At 44.7% G+C, this 25,783-nt stretch overlaps 1 protein-coding gene and 2 pseudogenes across 4 annotated transcripts; 2 read left to right on the forward strand and 1 right to left on the reverse strand.

Moving 5' to 3' along the window:
* Positions 1-2,112: 2,112 nt before the first annotated feature.
* On the forward strand, positions 2,113-14,912 carry LOC109438114 (C-X-C chemokine receptor type 2-like). Of its 4 annotated transcripts, none has more exons than XM_088794405.1 (3): positions 2,614-2,760; positions 6,861-6,915; positions 11,578-14,912. In XM_088794405.1, exon 3 carries the CDS (start codon positions 11,587-11,589, stop codon positions 12,667-12,669), a length of 1,083 nt encoding a protein of 360 aa, XP_088650531.1. In that variant the 5' UTR covers positions 2,614-2,760; positions 6,861-6,915; positions 11,578-11,586; the 3' UTR covers positions 12,670-14,912. The 4 variants fall into 4 exon arrangements, with proteins under 4 accessions (XP_088650533.1, XP_088650530.1, XP_088650531.1 ...); XM_088794406.1 differs by having other exon boundaries at positions 2,615-2,760; positions 6,759-6,915; XM_088794407.1 differs by lacking the exons at positions 2,614-2,760; positions 6,861-6,915 and adding an exon at positions 2,113-2,240.
* LOC148754904 (large ribosomal subunit protein uL11 pseudogene) lies at positions 6,922-11,568 on the reverse strand (annotated as a pseudogene).
* Positions 14,913-16,255: 1,343 nt separating the features above from the next.
* LOC141567234 (calmodulin-1 pseudogene) lies at positions 16,256-20,049 on the forward strand (annotated as a pseudogene).
* Positions 20,050-25,783: the final 5,734 nt, after the last annotated feature.

Raw genomic sequence — 25,783 nt, forward strand, 5'->3', positions numbered from 1 at the left:
ACCTGGGCTCCAGGGCAGCCTACGGCCCAAGACAGGCATACACATCGTCCCCGGGCCTCACACAGATGACCAGAGTGTCTACAGAAGTTGAGCAACCCTGTGGCTCTGACCGGAGCCTGGAGACCGCCTGTTGGGGTCAGGGCCGCCCAGAGTTGCATCTCATTACCAGCACATGGAGCAAGAATTTTGCAACACCAGTTCCTGCCCTGGAGAGTCAGTGAGAACTTCTCCTTAGAAAAGTCAGCAACAAGGTTGGGGTGGGGGGCAGCAGGGAATGGAAGGAGGGGGTGCAGAGCTCGGGCTCCCAGCGCAATCAGGGCAAAAGAATCATCCCTACCCTAAAGGGCAGCAGTCCCTTCCTGGAGGTCAGACTTGCTCAGATGCCTTTATTAGGGCAGGGTTCTTACTATAGCAGAAAACATCTTATTCTAGTCGGAACTCCAGCGTGGAGTTAAGAACTCCTGATGCACTGATGGGGGAGAGGGGCCTAAGAAGTCTATTTTCAAAGCAGAAGCAAGATGCTCCTGGACAAGAACTCATAAGAAGGAAATCAGGGGCCAAGAATGGAAGAGCTTGGCCTTGTCCCCCTATTTGGGAGGGATGGAAGGGCATTGCTGGGGACCAGCCTCTAGCTCAATGCTACTCCCCAAAGTGCCCCTACCAAGTCCAATAGAGAGCATAAGACTTCCACAAAGACAATGGAACAGCTCCTTAGACCCAGGGACCCTCTAGCAGAAGGTTTCCCAAGGGTCACCATAGACTTCCCCAGAGTATTGCACTGCCAGAGTGCAGCAGTGACTCCAGGGCACATATCTAGCACAGCAGTATCCAGAGAAGTACATGAGAGATGCCCCCAAATTCCTGGGGAGCACTTCACAGGGAGATGAAGCACATGGGTCTGAGCCAGTGAAATCTGGGTTATTGCTATTGATGTGACTTCATTGAGCTTACAGGCTGGGGGTACCCTGGGAGATTTGGGCAACATAATTATTTCTTTAATTAGATGTCATTTGAATGCTCCAATGTCCATCAGTTTCCCCACTTTGTCAACTCATTCAGTGCTCAAAAAAATTATATTAAACACTTAGGATATACCAAACACCGATTGGTCTGGTGATACAGAGGTTACACACACACACACACACACACACACACACACACACACGATGCCTGCTTTTATGAACTTCACAGTTAGGAGGAGGAAGCAACCAAACAAGTCATGACAGAGTAAGGCCAGGGGTGCAGAGAGTACGGATGGCAGTCCCTGGAGCTGACCACTGGGCTGAATTTAAAAGGAAAGGGGGGAGTTGGCCAGACCCAGAGGGTAAGAAAGAGTGCACCAGCGGAAAGGGAAATGCATGTCAGGCCCTGAGGAGGAACCAGGACAGCTCCTTGGGGGAAGTACACATGGTTCCCTGTGGCTGAAGTTGAGGGTTCAAGGGGGTGTGGCCTGAAATGAGACAGGAGAAATACAGGGGGTGGGGGAGTCAGACACAGGGGCACCAGGTACATGAATTAGGATTTTGACTCTGCCTGAAGAGTAACGGGGTCCTTGCAAGAGGAAAAAAGTGTGATCATATTCACACGTTAAGGAGATTGTTCTGGTAGCAGAGTGGAGGATGAATTGAGGGGGAAAAGACTTGAGGCAGAGAGCCTCTAGGAGAACAGTGGTAGTCGCAGCAGCAACAGCCAACAGTGCCAAGCACCATTCCAAGTGCTTCATACGAGGCCTGACAACTAAGTTCGCGAACTTGTTGCAACGCTGTTGCTAACTTTTCTTGATATCAGAGGGATTATTCATTATGAATTTGTAACAAATGGACAAACAGTTAACCAAGTTTACTATTTGGAAGTGCTGAAAAGGCTGCATGGAAAAGTTAGACGACCTGAACTTTTCGCCAACAATTCATGGCTCTGGCATCACGACAATGCACCAGCTCACACGGCTCTGTCTGTGAGGGAGTTTTTAGCCAGGAAACAAATAACTGTATTGGAACACCCTCCCTACTCACCTGATCTGGCTCCCAGTGACTTCTTTCTTTACCCGAAGATAATGGAAATGTTGAAAGGAAGACATTTGATGACATTCAGGACATCAAGGGTAATACGATGACAGCTCTGATGGCCATTACAGAAAAAGTTCCAAAATTGTTTTGAACGGTGGCCTAGGCACAGGTGTCGGTGCAAAGCTTCCCAGGCGGAGTACTTGGAAGGCGACCGTAGTGCTATTCAACAATGAGGTGGGTAGCACTTTTTCTAGGATAAGTTCACTAACTTAATTGTCCAACCTCGTATGTATAGACTCATTTAATCCACATGACAACCCTATGCAATAGGGGTCCTCATTGTCCTCATTTTAGAGATGATGAAAGTGAGATCCAGTGAGATTAAATAACTTGCCCAAGGTCTACAACCAGTAAGTGACATGGCGAGGACCCTAACTCAGACAGCCCAGCTCTGGAATCCACAGCTATCACCTGACGATTGCAGCAGCTCAGGCGAGAGACAGTGAAGTGTTGCCTAACACTGTCAAGAGCAATATTAATCTTAAAAAAAAAAAAAAGTAATATTAAGGAGAGAGCCTCTGTAGAGAGGAAGAGAGAGGGAAGTGTGAGGGGCGTGGCTGTCTTCAGCTTGAGCAGATGAAGAGATGAGAGGACTCTCAGGAGGAGAAGCATGTGTATCAGGGAATTCCGGGAGACCGGTTTTGTACACGTTGAGTTTGCAGCATCTGTGGAACCTCAGGGGAGAGTTCAGAAGGTAAGTGCATGTAAGAGTATGAGCTTAGGAGAGAACTTAGAAGTTGGAAACTATAGGTGTGAGAAACACTGGCGTATCGGATGGTAGCTGCAGCCAAGGAAGGAGCTGGGCCGGCCAGGGAGAGCAGGTAGAGGAGAGAACCAAGGCAGAACCCCTGCAAAATCTATATTTGAAGAATGAATTGAGAGCTAAAGCAACAAACGAGACCAAGAGAGGTTCAGGAGAAAGAGGAAAACGGGGTCAGTAGGATGAAGTGATGCAGAGATCCACTAAGATAAGACTTGAACAGTAACTATTTCACCATAAATAAAGTTTAAAAACAAGCAGCAGGCTGAGAAACAATAGTATGAGTAGAGAGGGTAACAGGTCCTTTTATAAATTATGATGGGAGAGTAAACTGGCACAGTCTTTTTGAAAGTCAATGTCGTCATCTTTATAAAAATTTAAACGTGCACAGATATGACCCAGGAAAATTATACTTAAGCTACAGAAACATTCATACAAATTCCCGAAGACCTCCATCCAAAGAAAGTCATAGCAAGAACCTAAATATTCATCTATAAGGTAATTATCAAATAAATCATGATACATACACACACTGTTGACCATTATGTCGTTATTGAAAAGAATGAGCTGGGCCTACATGTACTGACGTGGAATAGGTCCATGATACTTTATTAAGGTACACAAAATATACCTAGTTAAATATCTTTTACATTAAGGAAAGAAGGAAGGAAACATGTTTGTGCACACATTGGAAAAAGTCTAGGGAGAAAAAAACAAATGTGGGTGAACAGAGAGAGGCATGGAAGGGAATCTTTCAAGTTTTACTTTATGTTTTTGCATCACCAATATTCTCTACAATACACATCCGTGGTTTTTTTTTGTTTGTTTTTTTAAGGAGAGCGCAGCTCACAGTGGCTCATGTGGGGATCGAACCGGCAACCTTGGTGTTATGAGCACCACGCTCTAACCAACTGAGCTAACCGGGAACCCTTGCATGCTTTAGTTTTATAATATTAAGACAGTTTTCTTTAAGAAAAGGGTTGATTAGATTTAGTAACCCAGAGGTTACTGGTAACCCTGGCAAAAGCTGTCTCAGCAGAGTGATGGGAAGGAAGCTAGTCGCAGTGGGTTGAGCAGTGAACAAAAGGTGGCAAAGTGGAGACAGCTGCTTTTTCGAGAAGTTTGCTTATGAGCGAGAGGGCACTGTGGAGCAGTAGCTAAAGGGAAACCTAAAACAAAGGAAGGAAGAGAAAGCCGTAAGCAGGTTCAGGGGCTGAGGTAGAAGAAGGTGGTTGAAGGGCAAAAGGGTGGGGAGACAGGAATCTCAAGGCTATTAAGAGGCAGTGAGTCCCACAGCCAGGTGCAGGAATTCACCAGAAAGAGGAAGGACCCTTCTCACACTGACCCTACAAAGAAGGAAGAAAGTTCAGGCAAGTCTGTCAGATGGGGGTTGGGGTTGCCAGCATCTTCCTTTTAAAAATGCTCAGAGACAGAGATGGACTAGGAAAACCTCCACCTTCAGACTGGCAGGCGCCTCCATAAGCCATTAGACAAGGTGTGAAAATCTCCAGCGCTGACACAGAACCATCCGGTGGAGCGTTGGCCTGGAGTCAGAGTCCCAGGACAGGCCTTACTGTTCCTTTCTCTGTGTGAACACCTCCCCTGGTGGGCCTTTCAGATTTCCTCCTTGGCAACCCTGGGTCAGAAGTTTCCCCATAAAACCTGCTTCACTTTTTTCCTGTCCAACAGCCCTGACTGCTACCAAGCCCTGAGTCACGGAGTTATCAGAGGCCACTCCAATAACAACAGCAGCTGTAGCAGCAACAGCAGACAAGTGAGCTGTTCAGTCTTAGGATTGATGGGGACACATTTCTGATGGAAGGGACTTGGAAACTTCAGTCTGAGTCCCCTGAGAACTGAGACGACAAATTGCAGACCCTTAGAGCTAAAGATAACTAAATCTTCACCTAGACAGCACAATACCAAAGAACTTGCTGCAATAAGGGAAATATTCTATATATGCACTATCCAAAATGGCAGCCTCTAGTCACGTGTGGCTATTGAGCCCTTGAAGTGTAGCTGATATGACTTAGGAACTAAATTTTTTTTGTTTTAACTAATTTAAATGTAAGGAGCCACATGTGGCTAGTAGCTATCATACTGGACAGTACAGATCCAGAACAATCTTCTCATTTTCCAACGAACCACATCAAGGCTCAGAGACAAATGACTTGTTCAAGCTCACCCAAATTAACTTCAGAATCAGGATTGGAAGCTGGTTTTTTATTCACCCTGCCGTTGACATGCTCAGTGGAAAGGAAATCAACCTAGTGAAAATCAAGAAGCAGGCCAGTTGAGAAATGTCAAATCTGGGCTCTCCTTTCTACGCCTTTTGTACTCAGTAGTCTGGGACAAAGAGATCAGGTAAAAGAATGTCTTAAAAACTGCTTAAAACCCAGTTCATCTGCGTCACTCTAGGTAAATTGCTTAACTCCCAGAGTCTTAGTTTCCTCATTCAGAAAGTGTGTATTTCACAGGGGTTGTTGTGAAGCGTAAAGGACACAGATTTTGAAGAAGGTTTTTTCCCGGAAGCTAAACCTTGTAGGCACTCAGCAGTCCAGCCAGTGTGACTATCGCTATCTAGCTCAGAACGAATTAAGATGTACGTTGAAGTCAGCCTGGACAGCAGACCCACTGCTTTCCATTGCTTGGGGATGTCGTGGGAGAGACAGCGTGCTTGCTGTCAGCTGATAAACTATTTCAGTAATAATGCTCGTGACAATAAATGCTAACGTCGTGCTTCCTATGTGTCTTAAGGGCTTTGTGGGTAATCCCTCATTTCATCCTCAGCACAATCTGATGAGCTGGATTCTATCATGGGCCTCATTTTACAGATGAGTAAACTGAGACTCAGAAAGGAAAGGTCACTTGCCCAGAGTTGCTCAGCTAACAAAGTTCTTAGCCGCTGCTCTCATCTACCTCTCTCCATGTGTAATGAGCCTCTGTCTGGTCTTAGCACCTGGCCAGGAGGCATTGCATTCTTTTCCAACAAGGGAAAGAGAGAGGGAACAAAGAATGTTTGCTAAACAGTGAGACTCAGAGGTTCTTCCCTTGGGGTAGTTAACTTAGGTGAGTTTGTGACAAGCTTCGAGTGGTCAGTGGGAGGCATGGAGCGAGAGGCTAGGGTAAGGAGCGGTGGGAAGGATTGAGGTGAGGGCTTAGGAGGGAGCAGTGAATTTGTGTTCACTTCTCCGCTGTAAGTATCCTTTCGATTGCCATCAATAGCAAATGCGACAGAATATACTCGTAGTGTCACTCAACACTATTTTCAAAAATGTGTTTGGACTTGAGTGGGATTTTAACTTTTACCAAAAGGCTTTCTTTCCTAACTAGATGGTCTTGGTTCCAAATGTCGTAGCTATGGCAGACGCAATCCCAGGGTACAAGCCAAGAAAGAAGGGCAATGTCCTAAGGGGGGGCTCATGGTCAAAGCAGATGGATCCGGAGTGGGGCGAAAGACAAAGTGAGTTGGAATTGGGCTCCCATTTGGGGTGGACATGGAGAAGGAATCTGTGAGGCTTTAAGGATTCCCAGGGTGGATGGGGTAGAGACAAGAAGCATTAGATCGAGGGAGGAAAGCACCAGACTCTCCAGAAGCTTAACTGCCATCCGTGTTTGAGCTGTTCCCCTCTGAGACATCAAAGATATTGAAGAAAGGCAGTGCTGGGAAGGAGCCGCAGCGAAGCCCGGGGCAGCTGAAGTGTGGGGGGTCAGACAGGGGAACGAGCCTGGGGCCGCTGAGATGGAGGCAAAGTTAAGAGAAACCTGTGTGGTCCTGGGCAAACCACTTCCTTTCTGTGGGCCTCAGTTTCCTCATCTGTGAACCAGAAAGATTGGCTAGAAAACACAAAAGGTCCTTTCCCAGTATGAACCCTACCAGCCCATAAAATATCTAGTGATCAAAGAGCTGACCTGGGAATTAATTATTCTAGATATGGGGAGCATCCTGCACCCTCAAGGGCTCCACCCCAAAATTGAGTAATCTAATCCACTGCTCACTTCCTCTTGGGTTCTCACTACTGCCGCCCTTGCAGTCAGACACATCCGATCTCCTGAAGGTGTCCTACAGGTGAAAAGCCCAGAATCCAGGTAAGTCTTGGGATACCCACCCCTCCCACCATTCAGAATGTCTCTGTTCCCTGTTTCCCTTGACACTAGCCTCCATTTATTCCAGGCATCTATCCCCAACCTTGGTGGGCCTCACCCACACCCCTCAATCCCTTCATTTTCTCTCTTTAGAGCTCTCTATCCCCAAAGGGAGAGCTTCTGCCCCTCTTCCTTATATATCTCTTCAACAACCACTTAGGGCAATTCATTGCCCACCCATTTCCCTTCCAGACTCAGCCAGCTCTCCCTGCTTTGGCCAGGATTGGTCCTGAAGAAGTACCAGACACTATTGAGTCCCTCCTCCCATATATTAAATGCAAACGTGTATGGATGATAATTGTAGAGAGAGAAAAATACTGCAATTATATTAAAATGACTGATTTCTCTGTTGTTACCGTGTTTCCCTGAAAATAACACCGGGTCTTATATTAATTTTTGCTTCAAAAGACGCATTAGGGCTTATGTCCGGGGAATGTCATCCTGAAAAATCATGTTAGGGCTTATTTTCCGGTTAGGTCTTATTTGGGGGGAAACACGGTATTACAAAGATTGCCTTAAATATTTGGGATCCTGTAAACACCCTCGTTCTATAGCATTTTCATGAAATAAATTAGAATCGTGCCATCTATAGAGTTTCTGAACTACTATGGTATTAGTCATGAGGGGCTGGCAATTTCACTCGATGAGGGAATCTCCTGCGGGTCACTCAGATCATGGCTGGGTAGTCACTAGGGGTCAGCCAGTTCAAGGGCATTTGGTTTATCATTCTTGCAAGGGCTGTTTCTTTAATTCTGGGCTTAAGGAATAGCAAAGAAAGCAATGTACCGCACATCACACAATGGGAGTGAACTAAACTATATACACATTGACTTAATGATATCTCAAGAATTTAGTTTACAAAAATAATGCATGAGGTGTGATTCTTTTTTTTTTTTTTTTTTTTTTTGGTTGTCAAATAATCCTCATAGTTCTTAACTAGCTGGGCATTCCACCCCAATTCCACCCCAGCCCTGTTGATAGCATCTATTATGGCATGAGGGTAGCAGCCATTAATGTGGCAGCTCAAGCCTGGGCAGTCCCCAGAATCTCTTTAATGGTTCCAGAGAGTTTTCCAGCTAAAGATCAGTACCACATCTGTCAGGCAATGTTGACGATCTCAGCAAAAGTGATATTTCCACCGTGCTTAATGTTTTTCTGTTTCCTTCTGTCTCTTGGCGGTTCCTCAAGGGCTTTGATGATCAGGGCAGAGGCAGAGGTACCACCTCAATCTGGGCCTGTCTCTTCTGAATGGTCAGTTTCACTGTGACCCTCAGACCCTTCCAATCATCTGTTGCCTTGGTGATGTCACCACCAAACTTTTTTGGAGACAGACCCAGGGGGCTGATCTTGGGGGCCGGGGCAGACGTGGCACGACTTCCCCACCAGTACACCTCTTGTACAGGAGACTTTGATCTCATTGGGGTAGAATTTAGGCTGCATGGTAGAGGTGGCTGGTGTCGAATGAAGCTGGATTTGGGATGAATGAAGAAAGTTGCACTTTGGCCTCCTCCAAGAAAGCTCAGAGTGTGATGTTTAAAGAAGCAAGTCTGTAGACTGAAACTAGCATGCAGAGCCATGCACACCTGGTTGGAATTTTGGCTGCAACACTTCTAGGCTCTGTTGACCAGAGGCTAGTTTCTGAGCCCTGCTGTGCCTGTCCTGTCACTAGTAAACAGGGGCTTAATCACATCTATTTGCAATGATTGAGAGAGAACATGTATGTACGAGGCACAAAGCAGCTCTCAGAGGTGTCGTGTCCTTCCCTTAGTTTTCACCTTTAACTGCTACAACATCCTCTTAGAGACTGGTTAAAAAACAAACAACAGAACATGCAGTGGCTGGAGGTTGTTGCTCTGACCTGCTTCTCTTTTCTGAGTTCTCTACTTCTGTCCTGACTTGCCGGGGAGGAGAGTTCACCCACACCACTGCAGCCTGGATTATCCAGAATGAGGGCTTATCTGTGAAACACACTTGCTTGCTTCCTGCTGCCTCTTATCAGAGGGTAGTTTCTGCGGCTGCCCCAGCCCTGCCTGAGCAGAAATGTGGGGTTCTCCTCTCTAGGGGCACAAGCTCTCTGCACCCATCAATGATTGCATCCTCTCTCAAAGGCGGGTCTTCTCTTAGGTCATTTGTTCCCTTAAGAGTATCTCTGATCATCTGCCCCCAGAAGTGACCCACCCTTGACCTCGTAACTTCATTGGAGAATAACCCTGGGCCTCTGAGCAAACTTGCTCTTGACCATGGAACTATAGAACCAATGATTTCTTGCAGCTCTTGCCAGCAACACGGGCCAAGCCAGCTGTGCTATCTGCCTCTCCCATTACCGCCCTATCACCCTGGCTGACAGAGCCCCATCCTCTTCATCACATCTTTCTAAGTTCACGGACTGATCCAATCTACTCTATCTGTGGTCTCCATGTGCTGAGAAGGCAACTTATCTGGCCCCATCACTCAGGGCAGAGAATAATACCTTCTCAGGAAAGTGAAGACTAATAATTTCATCACTCTAGGAAAAAGGGCATTAGTTTTCCAGTTCCTCTTAACCCCACTCAGCTTTCTTTGCTATATATGATTGACAGACTTTCTTCTGCTAAAGAGAAAAGCTTCCTAGGACCTTTGTTGTTGTTTCTGTTATGAATGTTGTTTTAGTATTTGTATTTGCTTTGCAAGCCTATACCCTTTGGTTAATCTTTTTTATTTTAATTGCGATATAATTCACACAACATAAAAGTCACCCATTTACAGTGTACAACTCAGTAATTTTTAGTATATGCACAAAGTTTTACAACCATCACCACTATCAAATTCCATCATCCCAAAAAGAAGCCCTGCACCCATTAACCTTCTGCCTGGCCCCCTAGCCCCTGGCAACCACTAATCTACTTTCTGTCTCTACCAATTTGCCTATTCTGGATGTTTCCCATACATGGAATCATACAGTATAAAGCCTTTTGTGTCTGGCTTTTTTCACTTAGAATAATGTTTTCAAGGTTTATCCATGTCATAGAGTGTATCAGTACTTCCTTCCTTTTTATGGTTGAATAACACTCCATAGTGTGTGTATACCACCACTTGTTTATCCATTTATCAGTTGATGAACAGTTGAATTGTGTCTAGTTTTTGGTTATTGTGCTACTATGAACACTCATGCACAAGTTTTTGCAAGGACATACGTTTTCAGTTCTTTTGAGTATGTATCTAGGAGTGGAATTGCTGGGTCATACGGTAACTCTACGTTTCACTTTTTGAACAACTGCCAAACTGTTTTCCACAGCGGCTATACTATTTAACACTCCCACCAGCAATGTATGAGGAGTCCAATTTCTCTAGCACCTCTTCAGCAGCGTCATTGTCCATCTTTGTTTATTATGATCGTCCTAGTGACTGGGAAGTAATTCCTGAGACTTTTACTTTGTGTTTTTCTCTTTAACACTGGGTTCCATTTGGAGGTGGGTGATAGACTTGCATATGGTCACAGGACGCTCATACCTTATCACAAAGAAATGGCATGATGGCCATATATTTTGTGGTTCAAAAGGAAGCGAATTCGGTAGCTGGTTTACTTTAGTCTATTTCCTCTTTGAAAACTGGGACAATCTTTCAGAGTGCCTGCAGCTTCTCTCCAGAAGCAGGTTCTCCACTAACCCCGTAACAAGGACAGAATCGACAGAGATGGGTTTACCTGGTGGTGCTGGCAAGGCAGGGATGGATGAAGGCATACACTGGTAGGACAGGAAGGGTCCCCACCAGGACTGGGAAGCCACCAGGCCAAGGGGAGTGTGCTTCCCCTGCCTTCTCTGCTTCTTGCTGCCCCTCCTCCTTAATCTGGGAGCAGCTTGGTTGTCTCTGCCCCACTACGTGGCACAATATGACTGTCTAGAGCTCCCAAGATAATCTGTTACATTCCCGCCCACTTGGGGAATCAGTCAGCCAACTCCCTGCTTATGCCTTTTAATGTATTTTTTCAAACCACACAAATCCTCCAGAGCAGGCCTCCCGCATCCCAAAAGAACAACATGGGGCCATGCTAACTTAGTAAACTTTATTCTAGTTTGAGCTTTCTGAAACTCTATGCCACTATTGCTCAAACTATTTTTCCGGAACACTTCTTTTAAATAACTTACAGAAATTTGACAAAGGGATTCTTCTCTCAGCTTTATAGTTAAACCTTGATTTTTTATTTGGGGTCCAACCCAATTGGATTGCCTGTTTAATCCCCCAGATTGAGAAACTGAATGGCACCTCATGTGTCTGATATTAAAATCAGCCTCGGCAGTCAGGGTTGCTCACCATTGAGGCATCCAAGACAATGTGTTCTGTAAGGATTATCTGAAGGGAGTTTCCACAATGTTTGGGTGATGGCGACGTCATGAAAAGGGCTGAGAACCTCTCTCTGACTTTGAAGGGAACTGTGCTCTTTGTGTGAAATGCACAATTTATCATTAAACATGTCTCATAATGTTAGATCTCCTGCTATTTCCTGAAGTGACAATTACTTCCATCTAATATACAAGCCAATGCAAAGAATTGTATCCTAGGTTCATGGGCAGAGGGCCTGGAATCTGGGAGACTTTATTGAACAATAATGCTCATCTCCCTTTCTAGGCCACAAATATGGGTCACTTAAATATGGAAGACTTTGACTGGGATAATTACAACTGGGATGATCTCGACTTTAATTACAGTTCCATGACTGACTTGCCCCCTGCTCTATCAGACTCTGCCCCATGCCGTCCACAATCTCTGGATATCAACAGGTATGCTGTGGTCATCATCTATGCGCTGGTCTTCCTGCTGAGCCTGCTGGGAAACTCCCTGGTGATGCTGGTCATCTTGTACAGTCGGGTCAGCCGCTCGGTCACTGATGTCTACCTGCTGAACCTGGCCATGGCCGACCTGCTCTTCGCCCTGACCTTGCCTATCTGGGCTGCCTCCAAGGCAAAGGGCTGGGTCTTTGGCACAGCCCTGTGCAAGGTGGTCTCGCTCCTGAAGGAAGTCAATTTCTACAGTGGAATTCTACTCCTGGCCTGTATCAGTGTGGACCGCTACCTGGCCATTGTCCACGCCACACGCACACTGACGCAGAAGCGGCACTGGGTCAAGTTCATATGCATAGGCATCTGGGCCCTATCGTTGATCCTGTCCCTGCCCCTCTTTGTGTTTCGCAGGGCCTATCAACCACCTGATTCCAGCCCAGTCTGCTACGAGGACCTGGGCGCCAATACAACAAAATGGCGCATGGTGATGCGGGTCTTGCCGCAGACCTTTGGCTTCCTCCTGCCTCTGCTGATCATGCTGTTCTGCTATGGCTTCACACTGCGCACGCTGTTTCAGGCCCACATGGGGCAGAAGCACCGGGCCATGCGGGTCATCTTTGCTGTCGTGCTCGTCTTCCTGCTCTGCTGGCTGCCCCACAACCTGGTCCTGATGGCAGACACTCTCATGAGGTTGGGGGTGATCAAGGAGACCTGTGACCGCCGAAACGACATTGGCCACGCCCTGGAAGCCACCGAAATTCTGGGCTTCTTACACAGCTGCCTCAATCCCTTCATCTACGCCTTCATTGGCCAGAAATTTCGCCACGGACTCCTCAAGATCATGGCCATCCATGGCCTGGTCAGCAAGGAGTTCTTGGCCAAGGAAGCCAGGCCTTCTTTTGTTGGCTCTTCTTCAGGGAACACTTCTACTACCCTCTAAGACCCCTGCGCTTGTCGCAGCCCCTCAGGGATGCTCCCTTCTCATCAGCACCCAAGCCTCATGACACTGGCTATTCACAGTCTCTGAGCTGTGCCAAGGAGGCCCTCCATTGAGGTTACAGGAAGTTGCTGAGGCCACATCCTTACCAGGCCCTCGCTGTATGGTTTAGAAAGCCTGCCCTGGCGCCCCGCCCCTTACTGTAATACCATGTCAACTGCGAAAGCTCTGTCCATTCTTCCACGGAGCCCGTAGCATTCTGTCTTGTGAGACATTTCAAAGACAGCTTTTTAAGTAACTACAAATAGCTCCCACCATTGGGAGCCAACACCGTAGTTGCTTCCCCAACTCTCCCTTTGTCTGCTAGCAAAATCTACTTCCCTTGACAGAGGCTGAAAATGACATACTCACTTTCTAAGATTCCCTTAAGCTAGGAGTGGCCATATCATCCAGTTCTGACTAATGAGATTTACGGGCAAGAGTGTGCTGGTAAATACTCTCCTAGGGAATAAAGCCCTGATTTGTAGCATTCATCAAGTTCCATGGTATAAATAAATGCTCCCACCATGGCAATTTCAAGGGTGTTGGGGTTTAGCAACCAGCTCAAAAAATTCTACAATATGTAATAATCTGCCTTCACAAGCAGTTACAAGATGAATCTGCTGGCGCCAGAGGCCTTTGGGAAATATTCCTGGTTAAAAAGAGAGAGACACCCACCCACACATCTTTGGAGCTTGCCTTTGAGGATGGTTATAAGATAAGATATATGGTGGTGAGGCAGCAATTTTGTGACAATGAGGGGAAAAGCCTAACACCTTAGGCTGATGGAGCCAAAGGATAAAAAGAACCTAAGAGTAAAGAGACAAGAAATAAACCTAAGCATAAGTGGTCAAATGATTTTCAAGAAGGGTGCCAAGTCTATTCAGTGGAGAAAGTATGGTCTTTAGATAGCCACCTGCACAAGAATGACATTGGTCCTTTACCTTACACCATAAACAAAAATTAACTCAAAATGGACTGAAGACCTGAATATAAGTAATAAAACTATAAAACTCTTAGAGAAAAACATAGGGGGAATGCTTCACGATATTGTATTTGGCAATGATTTCTTCGATATGACACCAAAAGCACAGGCAACAGAAGAAAACATAGATAAATTGGACTTCACTAAAGTTAAAACTTTTGTGCATCAAGGGACACTATCAACAGAGTAAAAAGGCAAACCACAGAATGGGAGAAAACATTTGCAAATCATATGTCTCATAAGAGGTTAATTCCAGAATATATAAAGAATTCCTACAACTCAAAAACAAAATAAAAGCTGTATTCAAAAATGGGCAAAGGATTTGGAGAATAGCCATTTCTCCAAAGAACATACAAATAGCCTATCACTAATAATTTGGAAAATGCAAATCAAAACCACAATGAAGTACCATGTCATACCCATCAGGATGACCATTATTAAAACAAAGAGCAAGTACTGGCGAGGATAGGAAGACACTGGAATCCTTAAGAAATGCTAGTGAGAATGCAAGATGGTGCAGCCTCTGTGGGAAGCACTATGGAGGTTCCTTAAAAAATTGAACATTGAATTACTATGTGATCCAGCCAATTCCACTGCTGAGTTAGAGCCAAAAGATCTAAAAGCAGGGACTCAGATAGATATTTGTATACTAATGTTCGTAGCAGCATTATTCACAATAGCCAAAAGGAAGAAACAACCCAAACGTCCATCAACAAATGAATGGATAAACCAAATGTGGTATATACATACAATGGAAGATTATTCAGTCTTAAAAAGGAATGAAATTCTGATATATGCTACAACATGGAGAAACCTTGAAAACATTATGCTAAGTGAAATAAGCCACATACAAGTACTATATGACACCACTAATAGGAGGTACCTAGAATAGTCAAATTGATGGAGATAGAAAGTAAAATAGTGGTCACTAGGAATGGGGTGGGGGAAATGGGGAGTTATTGTTTAAAGGGTACAGAATTCAGTTTGGGATGATGAAAAGATTCTGGAGATGGATAGTGGGGATACTTATACAACAATGTAAGTATACTTAATGCCATTAAACTGTACACTTTGGTAAAATGGTAAATTTCATGTTATGTATATTTTACCACAATTAAAAATAAACCCTACAGGAAAACTTTTAACAACTGAACCAACCCTGGAACCACCTATCTATAACGTCTTGTTAAGTGAGATAAATAAATATCTTTTTTTATACAAATCTCTTTTAGTTGGGTATTTCATTCCTCGCAACAAAAAGCATCTAAACCGCTACAGAGAGGCTAGGCAAGGTGAGCACAGGTCCCTGATGGGAGTCTTAAGAATAAACAAATCCCTTGGCTGTGTATTAGGTACATAGGAAGAAGGACTGAAAGAGAGATGGAGGCTAGCCTTCCTACCTCCTTCCTCCCAGCGCAAGCTTCCTGCTGCTACACACATATTATGGAAGGAAATGCATCCCAGGACCATCTGGTTCTTCTGCTGTCCTCGAGTGAAACAGTAGCCAAGAGTGTCAAGGGTGGGACTTCGAAGGGTCTAATAAGTCCAGCCGATCACTTGGATGGGGTAAGAGGAAGGCAGAGAGCTCTCCTGGGCTCAACCAGCAAGTCCCACTTTGCATTTCCTTTTACTCTCTCCTGTCTCCCACCCAACATACGCATGCGCGCACGCTTGCATACACACACACGCACACACACACGCTCACACACACACACACACACCCATCATTCAGGGTTTGACAAAAGGAATCCCCAGAATGGGGAAATGATTCCTAATATGTCACCCAGACAAAGCACTTACTCCTTCAACAGCATTTAATGACTGTTCCAGGGATATATCACAGCAGTCAAATCAGACAGAGCCTCACCTGGCGGAGCTCTTGGTCATAGGCCTTGCCTCTGAAGGGTCTTTGACAGGTCCTCTGGCTCTGAGCAGCCTGCTAAGGAAGGAAGGAAGCAAGTCACCAAACCCTCCCGTGGTAACAACTACCTGACTATTAGTCAAGGAGATGACAGCTATGGCTCTTAAAAGAGGCCTTTTGGGGCAGGTAGAGCAAACCTCTGAGCTGGAGATGCCCAGGGGACAGGTAACTACCGCTCCTAATTTATCAAAGCAATTTCCTTTTGCATTCAGCAAACAGGATTAATTCAGCAACAATAATCCCATGTTCTGAGCTCATTCTATGCCAGGTACTGTGCTAAGCTCAGGATCAAGTATGACGGGGTTGCTCTGGCTGAGCCTTCAGAAGAGCTTCTGATTCAGAGGGAGGGAAAGGCAGGGGAACGTGTATTTGCCAAACACCAAAGTTGCCAGAGGGACCAGTGTGTTCTGACTGAGCAAGGCCGACCAGCCAGTCGGCTCCCTAAGATGACTGTCAGCGGGAAGAGGCCAAACCAAGCTTCACTCTGGTTCAGCAACTCTGCCCTTTCCTCCTCCAACAAGGGCTAGAGGAAACATGGCTCTCCAAGGAAAATAAGAGGCTACAATAAGCCCAGAAACAATGAGGCAGAGACAGAGTTGCACTTACTCAAATATGAATGTTGTTAACCTATCTCTGTCTCTCTCTCTCTCTCTCTCTCTCTCTCTCTCTCTCTCTCTCTCTCACACACACACACACACACACACACACACACACACACACACACGCACTTGGCACAAATAATCTCCCAACCCAGCCAGCCCTAGGATAGGGCAAATCCAGAGCCTGCCTCCTTTGGTCATTGATTTCTTTCCTCCCTCCGATGTTTCCAGGCCTGAGTCCCTCTGTGTCAGGACCCAGCGCCTTTCTGCCTAGATCTGCCTGCTCAGTCTGAGCAGGGCCCTCTTGCTTCCAGAGATGTGTTCCTCTATTTACATTAACATCATCTTGTCTTTTTTCTCTGTCCCTTGAGTCTTCCTCCACCAAAATCCCTCCCCAGTCTCTGGAGGATGGGCTCCCTGTGTTCATGAAATCGGAACAGCCTCTGGTCTCTCTTGGTGATATGAAGAAGTATCCCAGTTTGCACATCACATTGAACTATGTGCAGACCCAAATGGAGAACCACACCAGATGTAATAGCAGAACCAGAGAGACCTAGAGATCCCCCGAGCCACCCCTTTCAATATAAAATGAGGAAACTAAGGCCTGAGCAAAGCAACTTTACCAAAATCTCGTGGCTGCATAGTAGTAGAGCTGGAATAAAAATTCCTAGTTCAGTTCATTTTTTGGATATTTTGCTTTTTTAACAGTGACATTTCAGGCACCTGACAAATAGATGGGAAAGTATATGCCATATAAACTTCTGGGAGCATTCCACTGACACAGGTGAGCCCAGCCTACTTCTTTGGTGCCAAGACTCCTCTGTGCCTGGCACTGGGGTTGCTGGGGGTCTCAATCATCTTAGAGAAGTAAAGGCCAGCTGAGGTTAGGGGCACAGACTTGCAGGTTCAGATGGGGTTACCTTCCTCTGAGCTGGCAAGCAGGACAGTTAAAGAGAAAATCAGAGCCCGACACAAAGTTCAAAGACAAGCAGAACTAAACCCTCAATTGAAGACACATGCTGTATCAGGCCAGGTTCAATGAGAAAACCAGGACCATGGAGAGAAGGGACTTGTTATAAGGATCTGACGGTATGCAATTGTGGGAGCTGGTTCAATAGTCTAGGTCAGACTGTCGTCTTGGCTTCTGGTGCTGGGACCTGAAAGTGGCCGACAGACAAACAAGAAGGAAAGATGCACAGGAAGTGGAAAGGGAAGAGCGAGGACAGGCTGAAACCTGCAGACGGACTGAAACCTGCGTTGGTCCCTCGTGGCCTCCAAGTTCAACATGGGGATGGCCCGCTGGAGAAGCTGGTGCCCTGAATCATGAAGGTAGGCACACACCTGGCTCAGGAGTGGGAGGCGCTGCTGACCCAGCCGCTGCCCCTCACCAACAAGAGGAACCAGCAGAGAAGCAACAGAGCGGATCAATGACTGGTGCCTTGCCCTGACCTTCCAGAGCATAAAAAGCAGGCAGCTGCAGCTCCACTTCCGCCTTCCAAATCTCACACAAATGTCTCTTCTGGCCAACACTAACCTGAAACTATGCAAGGAAAGGAGTTTGGGGACACATAGTTGTGGCTTAACTAAATTGACTGAGCCCAAGTCTTTCACACATAAACGTGGACTCTAAAGAAAAGGGATGGTTGCCATAAAAAATTGGATAATGTTCATTTAAGGTTTCAATCACCAGGGAGAAGCACATTGGGACTTTTGAGGATGCTGATAATATTCTCTTTCTTTACCTAGATCACAGATACCTGGAATTTGTTGTATCGTTACTTCTTTAAGCTATAAACATGAGTTTTCTACAATCTGTAGAATGTATATTATTCACAATAAAATGCTTTTTTAATCATTAAAATAAAGGAAAAAATATGAAGAAAGTTATCAGAAGAAAGAACAAAGGGATGATTCTGGTCATTTTGAGGAGCCCCTGGAGGGAGGCTTCTTCATCCTATAGTTTGGGGGTCAGAGTTCACCAGATTCGAAGATGATCGTATCATCCACTACTGGCAAGAGAGTAAATAAGTCCAACCTTCAGAGAAGACAATCTGATCGTCTCGGTTTTAGTACACCCACCCTCTGGTCCAGGAATCCATCAGTCATGCAGGGTCTCTAGTCCTGCTCCCCACACAAGAACACAGGATATGGTGAGGCCACGGACCCATAGATAGGGGAGTCATACCACTACAGTCTCACTGGCGGCTGGGTTGGAGACGCACGAAGCAAGAGCCACACAATCCGCAACCTGCCGTCTGCTTCTCTGCCAACCAATCCCCCTTGTTAACTGCAATCCATACTTTCTAGCGTAGCCACGGCAGTTATATTAGTGGCCAATGGCTAACTGGTTACAGCTGATGGCCAGCTAGTTACAGCTCATAGCCATCTATTACCCGAGCCAGCACCTTTCCACGTGAGGCCGAGAGCCTGGAAACTGCTCTCTGGGGCTCTGTCCCCACACCATCCTGTAGAAATACACATATAGGTGGACACATGTACAGGATATTCATGGCAGCATTATTTATAAAGCTCAAAGCTTAGAAACAACCTAAATGTTCATCAAATAGGTTAACTACGAAGGTGCCCTCACCCATGGAACACATGGAATGCAGTGGTGTAAACAAGGTTAAAACCTGATGCTACGTGGAGGAAGCAGAGCAGAAGACCACATATTGTATGATTCCATTGACCGAAAATGCCAAAAAAAAAAAAAAAAGGCAACTATACAGAGAAAGCAGCTGAGTGGTTACTTGGGGCTGGGAGTGACTGCAAAAAAGAATAAGGGAGTCCAAGTAGAGCGAGCAGGCTGAGTTGTTGTGTGGGCACATCCGAGACCAGTAGCACATCCAGCGTGGCTGGCCAACTGCCTGAAGAGCAGATTGCAGAATTCAAAGAAGCTTTTTCACTATTTGACAAGGATGGTGATGGAACTATAACAACAAAGGAATTGGGAAATGTAATGAGGTCTCTTGAGCAGAATTCCACAGAAGCCGAGTTGTAAGACATGATAAATGAAATGGATGCTGATGGTAACGGCCCAATTGACTTTCTGGAATTTCTGACAATGATGGCAAGAAAAATGAAAGACACGGACAGTGAAGAAGAAATCAGAGAAGCATTCCGTGTGTTTGACAAGGATGGCAATGGCTCTATTAGTGCAGCAGAGCTTCGCCACGTGATGACAAACCTTGGAGAGAAGTTAACAGTTGAAGACGTTGATGAAATGATCAGGGAAGCAGACCTTGATGGTGATGGGCAAGTAAACTATGAAAAGTTTGTACAAATGATGACAGCAAAGGGAAGACATTGTACAGAATGTGTTACATTTCTTGTACAAAATTGTTTATTTGCCTCTTCTTTGTTTGTAACTTATCTGTAAAAGGCTTTCCCCTACTGTCAAAAAAAATTGCATGTACAGTAATTAGGACTTCATTCCTCCATGTTTTCTTCCCTTATCTTACTGTCATTGTCTTGAAACCTTATTTTAGAAAACTGATGAAGTAACATGTTGCATGTGGCTTCCCCTGGCTATATCTAAGCCCTCCTGCACATCTAAGCTTAGATGGAGTCGGTCAAATGAGGGACCATCTGGGTTATGCCTTTCTTTATGTACTTTTCTTTAGGAACTGTCAGTATGTTGTTGTTGAAGTGTCGAGTTGCAACTCTGCGTGGACCATGGACAATCAACAGTATGTACTTAAAAGTTGCACTATTACAAAACGGGTGTATTATCCAGGTACACTCATGCACTGTTTTTTTGTACTACTGGTCGTGTGCCAGAAACATTTTCTTTTATTGTTACTTGCTTTTCAAACTTTGTTTAGCTGCTTAAAATCTGCTTATGGCACAATTTGCCTCAAATCCATTCCAAGCTGTATATTTGTTTACCAATAAAAAAAATTTACCCAATTTTACCAAAAAAAAAAAAAAAAAAAAAAAAGGAGGGTGTTTTTTAGGGGCAACAGAAATATTCTAAATTTGGATTGTGGTAATAATTGTACAACTCTGTAAATTTACTAAAAATCATTGGATCGTATACTTAAAACAGAGGAATTTAGAGTAGATAAATTATACCACCATAAAGCTGTTAAAAAAGAATGGTTTTTAAAAATGAGGTCATTATATGAATGTATATGGAAAGCTCTTCAAGAAATAATGTTGAGTGAAAAGAGAAGTAGAACAGCATGTGTAGTAAATGGCATATCTATTTGTGTAAAGCACATTATAACATATATGGATTTATAAGTGTTCAGAAAAATATCTGGGAGGATAGACACCAATCAAGCTGTTAAAAGGAGCTGTTGTTAACAATTCTATTGTTAAAGAGAATTGGAGGGTAGGGTAACATTCATGATTAATTCATACAGTTTTGCATGGTTTCAATGTATGTGGTTGGGGTGGGCTTCTTCCAAAAATGAGGGCTGTGAAGCCTGATATCTGTGGAGGGAACCTGCCAGGCCGGCACAGATATAGACTTCCTTCCAGAGAGAGAAGCTGGGCTTTGTGGGTACACCCGTTTCTATGCCTTTATATTTTCTCATGGAACAGTATTAGTGTTTTTTTAACCTCATTTCCTGGTAAAGTTGCTTTTGAAAAACATCACCTTAGACTCAAATGAGTGAAGAAGCAGTAAGCATTGAAGAGCGTGGAGCAGTATTTCTAAAAGTGCTCCACGTTCAAATGGGCTCCTTCCTTAAAATGCAGCTTTATAGACAACCCCTAAGTAGATCAGGGGCCTGGGGGGAACAGACGGCATCCTGGAGCTGGGCAAGGAGAGTTTCGTCAAACTCACGAGAACTGAATAAAGGGACCTTTAACAAAAGTGTAGGAAAGCTATGGAGAAAGTAATGAGCAATGGTGCATTACCCCAAGGCCAGGAACAGTTGGGATCTATGAGTCTCCCTAGGCCTAAGGAGTGAGATACCATTATGGGAGCCCAGAGAGAAAGCTGTATGATGAGGGCTGCCTGACAGGAGCCAGCCCCGGCAACCATCAGGAGAAGAGCTGGAGAAATAAATGTCCTGATTTGAAGCTTCTGCCCAGCACCAACATCCTATCAGGGTTCCCATTGGCTGAGCTCAGGAACCAGAGGACAGGGGCGGTCCATAGCAGTCGGCATCCCAGGACATAGAGCAGAAAAACATAGAGAGTGGGTCTGAAAGAACTAATGGAAGGTCTCGAACTCACCCCCCCAATTTAAGATTAAGGGGAGGGTCCCAGTTCTATTAACTCTGAATAGCTGAGAGTGGGTCCTGGGAATCTGGAGCCTCAGATGAGTCTGATCAAGACTCAAGTTTAAAACCCAGAATAAATGGTGGCAGAGCTGCCCAAACTGCAGCTGAGAAACGCCCTGTTAGAATTAAACTAACTGATTCCCTTACTGGTATCTATCCTACTTCCGCTCTCTCTCCATATACACATATGCTCCCTGTCTCTAAGGCCCCCCCAACTCCTGCTGATCCCTAGCCAACAGCAAGGTGGCCTTGCATTGGAGCCTCCTCCTGGCCATTCCATATGCCCAAGGTAGAGCAGAAGTGGGGTGCGGAGGGGATGCGGGGAGGAGCAGCAATTACTGCCCCAACTCAAGGCCCCTCCCCAAGCAGCTTCAGAGACAGACACAAGGCACCTTCCCAGAGAAGACAGACATGCCACTGATTTCTTCACAGAGCCTTGCAAAGTCTAATGTCAGACATGGGGGACCATAAACAGCAGGCTCTGTTTCCTATCAAAGCTGGCTCTGCACCAAGCCAACCGAGAGGTGGAGTCAAACTCTTAATTCCCACAAGATGGTCTGCCCCGTGTTTTTCCTCTATTCCATGTCAGTAATAATACCAGCTAGCCTTTCTAGAGGACTTTTTGAGATGTCCACCCTTACGCTGAGGGACCTACTGCACACTAGACTGCACGGCACTTTGCACCTCGGCTGTGTACTGCCTAACTCCGCTCCTGCTCACGTGCATAAGCGTGACTCCCAGGGAGCATCTGAAATGCTCACGGGTCTCTGTGTCCTAGTAGCTCCCAGGGGTCAGGGTCAGGGTTGCACAAAAACCCTCTGTTTATGAAAAGATTCTGGTAATTCAGCTGAGTACATGTACCTATAATGTGTGGTATTCACATTGTACTCTATGCAAATGGAACCCCGTGGGGCTGTGCAGTGTCACATCTGCCCATCTATGAGTGGAGGCCCTAAACTGTCTTACCTAAATCTGGACTGGGTGGAAGAGAGCTTCAAAGATTCACTTCTAGACTAACCTCCCCGTTTGACAGGTGAGCGACTTGAGGCTCAGAGCAGGTGGACATCTGCCAAAAGGTCTTGAACTACAAGTGACAGAAGCAGCTCTGGACACTGAGCTCCAGGTTCCCTATTCATTACTCTCTTCACTACATAAGGCAGCGTCTTCCCAAGTGGCTGGAGACTTACCCATATAAGACTAACATCAAGACTCATAAGATTGAATATATAGTGATGGAAGGAGAACTGACTCTGGGTGGTGAACACACAATGGGATTTATAGATGATGTAATACAGAATTGTACACCTGAAATCTATGTAATTTCACTAACAATTGTCACCCCAATAAATTTAATAAAATAAAATTTAAAAAAAAAAGTAGGTGTCATACTATGTCAGTATGGGACATAGGTAAAGTAAAAGGGAAGGGAATATAAGAAATAGACCTTGAATGAAGAATCTCTAGAATAGCAGAAAAAGTGAAACCCAAATACATGGAAACAGACTTAAGAGTTGGAACAATATAAAGAAATACATAAAAATTGTGTTTTTGTAAAACTACAATAAAACTAATACTTGTATAAAAAAAAAAAAAAAAAAAAAAAAGACTCATAAGATTGTGCCCATGACCTTTTTCTTCCAGTAACTGTAGATAAAGATGTAGGGGGAAAGAAAACCCAAAAATAGAGACCCAGAGGGCATTACGAAAGTTATTCCCTCATTTATTCATTTATTTCCATCTATCACGTTAAGTAGGCGAACACTTGGAACTGGTTTAGTGGGGAGCACTGACATGAGGAGAACTTCTTGCAAGAAATTTTAATGCCAAGAAGCCTACAACCATACAGAAGTTTTGTTTATTTGTTTGTTTCACATTTTTAACAGCTTTATTGATGTGTAATTGACATACAAAAACCTGCAGGTGTGTAATATACACAATTTGATGAGTTTGGACATATGAACACACCCATGACACCATCACAATAATCAAGATAATAAACATATCCATCACCTCCAAAAGTTTCCTTGTGTCCCTTTGTGTTTTTGTTTTATAGGTTTTTGCTTTTTGTAATAAGAACACTTAACATGGGATCTACTGTCTTCACAAATTTTTAAGTGCACAATACCCTATTCTTAATTATAGGCACTCTACTATTCTGCAGATCTCTACAACTTACTCATTTTTGAAATATATTTTTATATAGCCGGTGAGAAAAGGTTAATTTTTTTTTTCCAAGGTAAGTTGTTGTCCTTTCAATCGTAATTGTGGAGGGTGCTGTTCAGCTTCAAGTTGTTGTCCTTTCAGTCTTAGTTGTGGAGGACGCAGCTCAGCTCCAGGTCCAGTCGCCGTTTTCTAGTTGCAGGGGGCACAGCCCACCATCCCTCACGGGACTCGAGGAGTTGAATCGGCAGCCTTGTGGTTGAGAGCCCACTGGCCCATGTGGGAATCAAACCGGCAGCCTTCGGAGTTAAGAGCACGGAGCTCCAACCGCCTGAGCCACCAAGCCGGCCCAAGGTTAAATTTTTTGACTGTACCAATGTTACAGTGAGAAAATGGGGAAATTGAAATTCTAAATATGACTTTTGTAGGGCACAGAGAGATTTTTTACCTGAAAACATAAAGGATGTGCTAAAAGAAAAACTCTCCAAAAGCACTGTGAAACAGGCATAATTTAATAGCAACCATTAACACGTAAGTATTGGAAGAAAGGCACCAAACAGTACCTTGAGGTGGTTTAGTAGAGCGATGGAGGGTGTAGACCTTGGGGCCAGATCCCTGCATGCACACACCAATTCTGGTTAAAGTCTTGTGCCTCAGTTTCCTCCTCCTTAAAATGAGTTGGTTGTAGAACCACCTTCATAGGATAGGTTTAAGGATTAGAGGAGTTAGTTAATACATCTAAAGCACTTAGCCCAGTAATAGAGCATGGTGAGCTCTCAATAAATGTTAGCTATTAATATTTATTTAAATCTTTCATTTCATTCTAACTTCATGGATGTAGTGATTTGGGCTAAATTTATGCATAGCAATTTTGATATGAAGTTCAAATGAGTTCCTAGCTATAGTTTTAACACAAAATGTACACAACCACCATTAACTTGCCTGTCGTGTAAAGATGGTAATGTTTCTAAAACCTGATCTGTTCTGCTTATATTCATTGATTTATACCAGCTAATAAGTCGGATTAGGCAGTTTCCATCTAGGAAGTCACAACCCTGTAAACTTGCAGAAAACTAATCTTAAAATACACAGCTACCTGAGAGTTGATACTCTTGGGACTCTGATGAACAGTGAGGACCGTGCTGCCATTAGAATAAACCAACTATGGTATTTTCTCTTTTCCTATTATATGCCTGAATCCTGCCCACAAAAAACATACCTGTATGTGGTAGGTGGAGACTACTGGGCTGTTCCGTTTATTCATTTAAAAGTTGAATATATCCGCATTTTAGACCTGGCTATTCCCCTGACTCTAGAGAAAAAGAGGTGAACAGCTTCAGTGTCTACCCTCAGGGTGTAATGGGGAGGCAGACAGGAAATCAACGGACAAAACCCACACATGATAAGCATGAGAGTCAAGGGTATGCAGTCGTTTTATGGGAACACATGGAGGGACTCATAACTCAGCCTGAGGAGGCTTTTAAGAAGGTATAATTCATGAGCTAATTCTTGGGGAATTAATAGAATTTAGCCATATGGCAGCACAGGAAAGGCATCCAGTGAAAGGGAACAGTATGTGCGAAGGCTCAGCAATGAGGGTTTAGAGACTTCTGTGGGGGTATCACGCAAGCCTTAACTTCTCCAACCTTTGTGTGTTCTACCTGAAGCTACCCTCCTTGCCAAAACTAGGCCAACCAGAGTTTCTTTCCTGAAAATAGGAGAAGAGGATATTACCTGGGTTTTTCAATTGATTTGGGTGATGTAAACTCATGGAGTAGCTGTGGGCAGAAAGAAGCCGAGAAAGCTGGTGTGGCCAGAAAAGGAAGTGAAATAGAGCTAGTAAATGAAGTCGAGGCGAAGAATCAATGGTCTCCAAAGAGAGAGAGCTCAAGAAAGAAGCCATCTGCCTCTCCTGGTTCTGGTCCCTCTTGGAATCTCATGACCCCTGGGGTCCATCAGATACCCCATGGATCCTTCTACTAAATTTCCTCTAGGCTTTGACCTCTTTAAAGCAGGTTTCTGTTACTTACAACTGAAGAAACCTAGACAACGGCAGATAGCATGATGCATTAGGGGAAATTCAAGGAATCCAGCTCGGCCAAAGCAAAGGCCATACCAGATGGGGGGGATGAGATTGACAGGCCTTGGCCAATAGGCAAGGCCAAACTTCAGAGGGCCC

Source organism: Rhinolophus sinicus, chromosome 17, assembly GCF_057876585.1.
Source record: "Rhinolophus sinicus isolate RSI-liver-muscle chromosome 17, RSI-T2T, whole genome shotgun sequence".
Classification (NCBI taxonomy): Eukaryota; Metazoa; Chordata; class Mammalia; order Chiroptera; family Rhinolophidae; genus Rhinolophus; species Rhinolophus sinicus.

What these genes read in the sequence shown, in the direction of transcription:
- LOC109438114 (XM_088794404.1), top strand. Translation starts at nt 2,677, where the DNA reads ATGTGTATCAGGGAATTCCGGGAGACCGGTTTTGTACACGTTGAGTTT. An exon ending in CTCAGGGGAGAGTTCAGAAG is followed by an intron (nt 2,761 to 11,577) that starts GTAAGTGCATGT and finishes CTCCCTTTCTAG; the next exon opens with GCCACAAATATGGGTCACTT.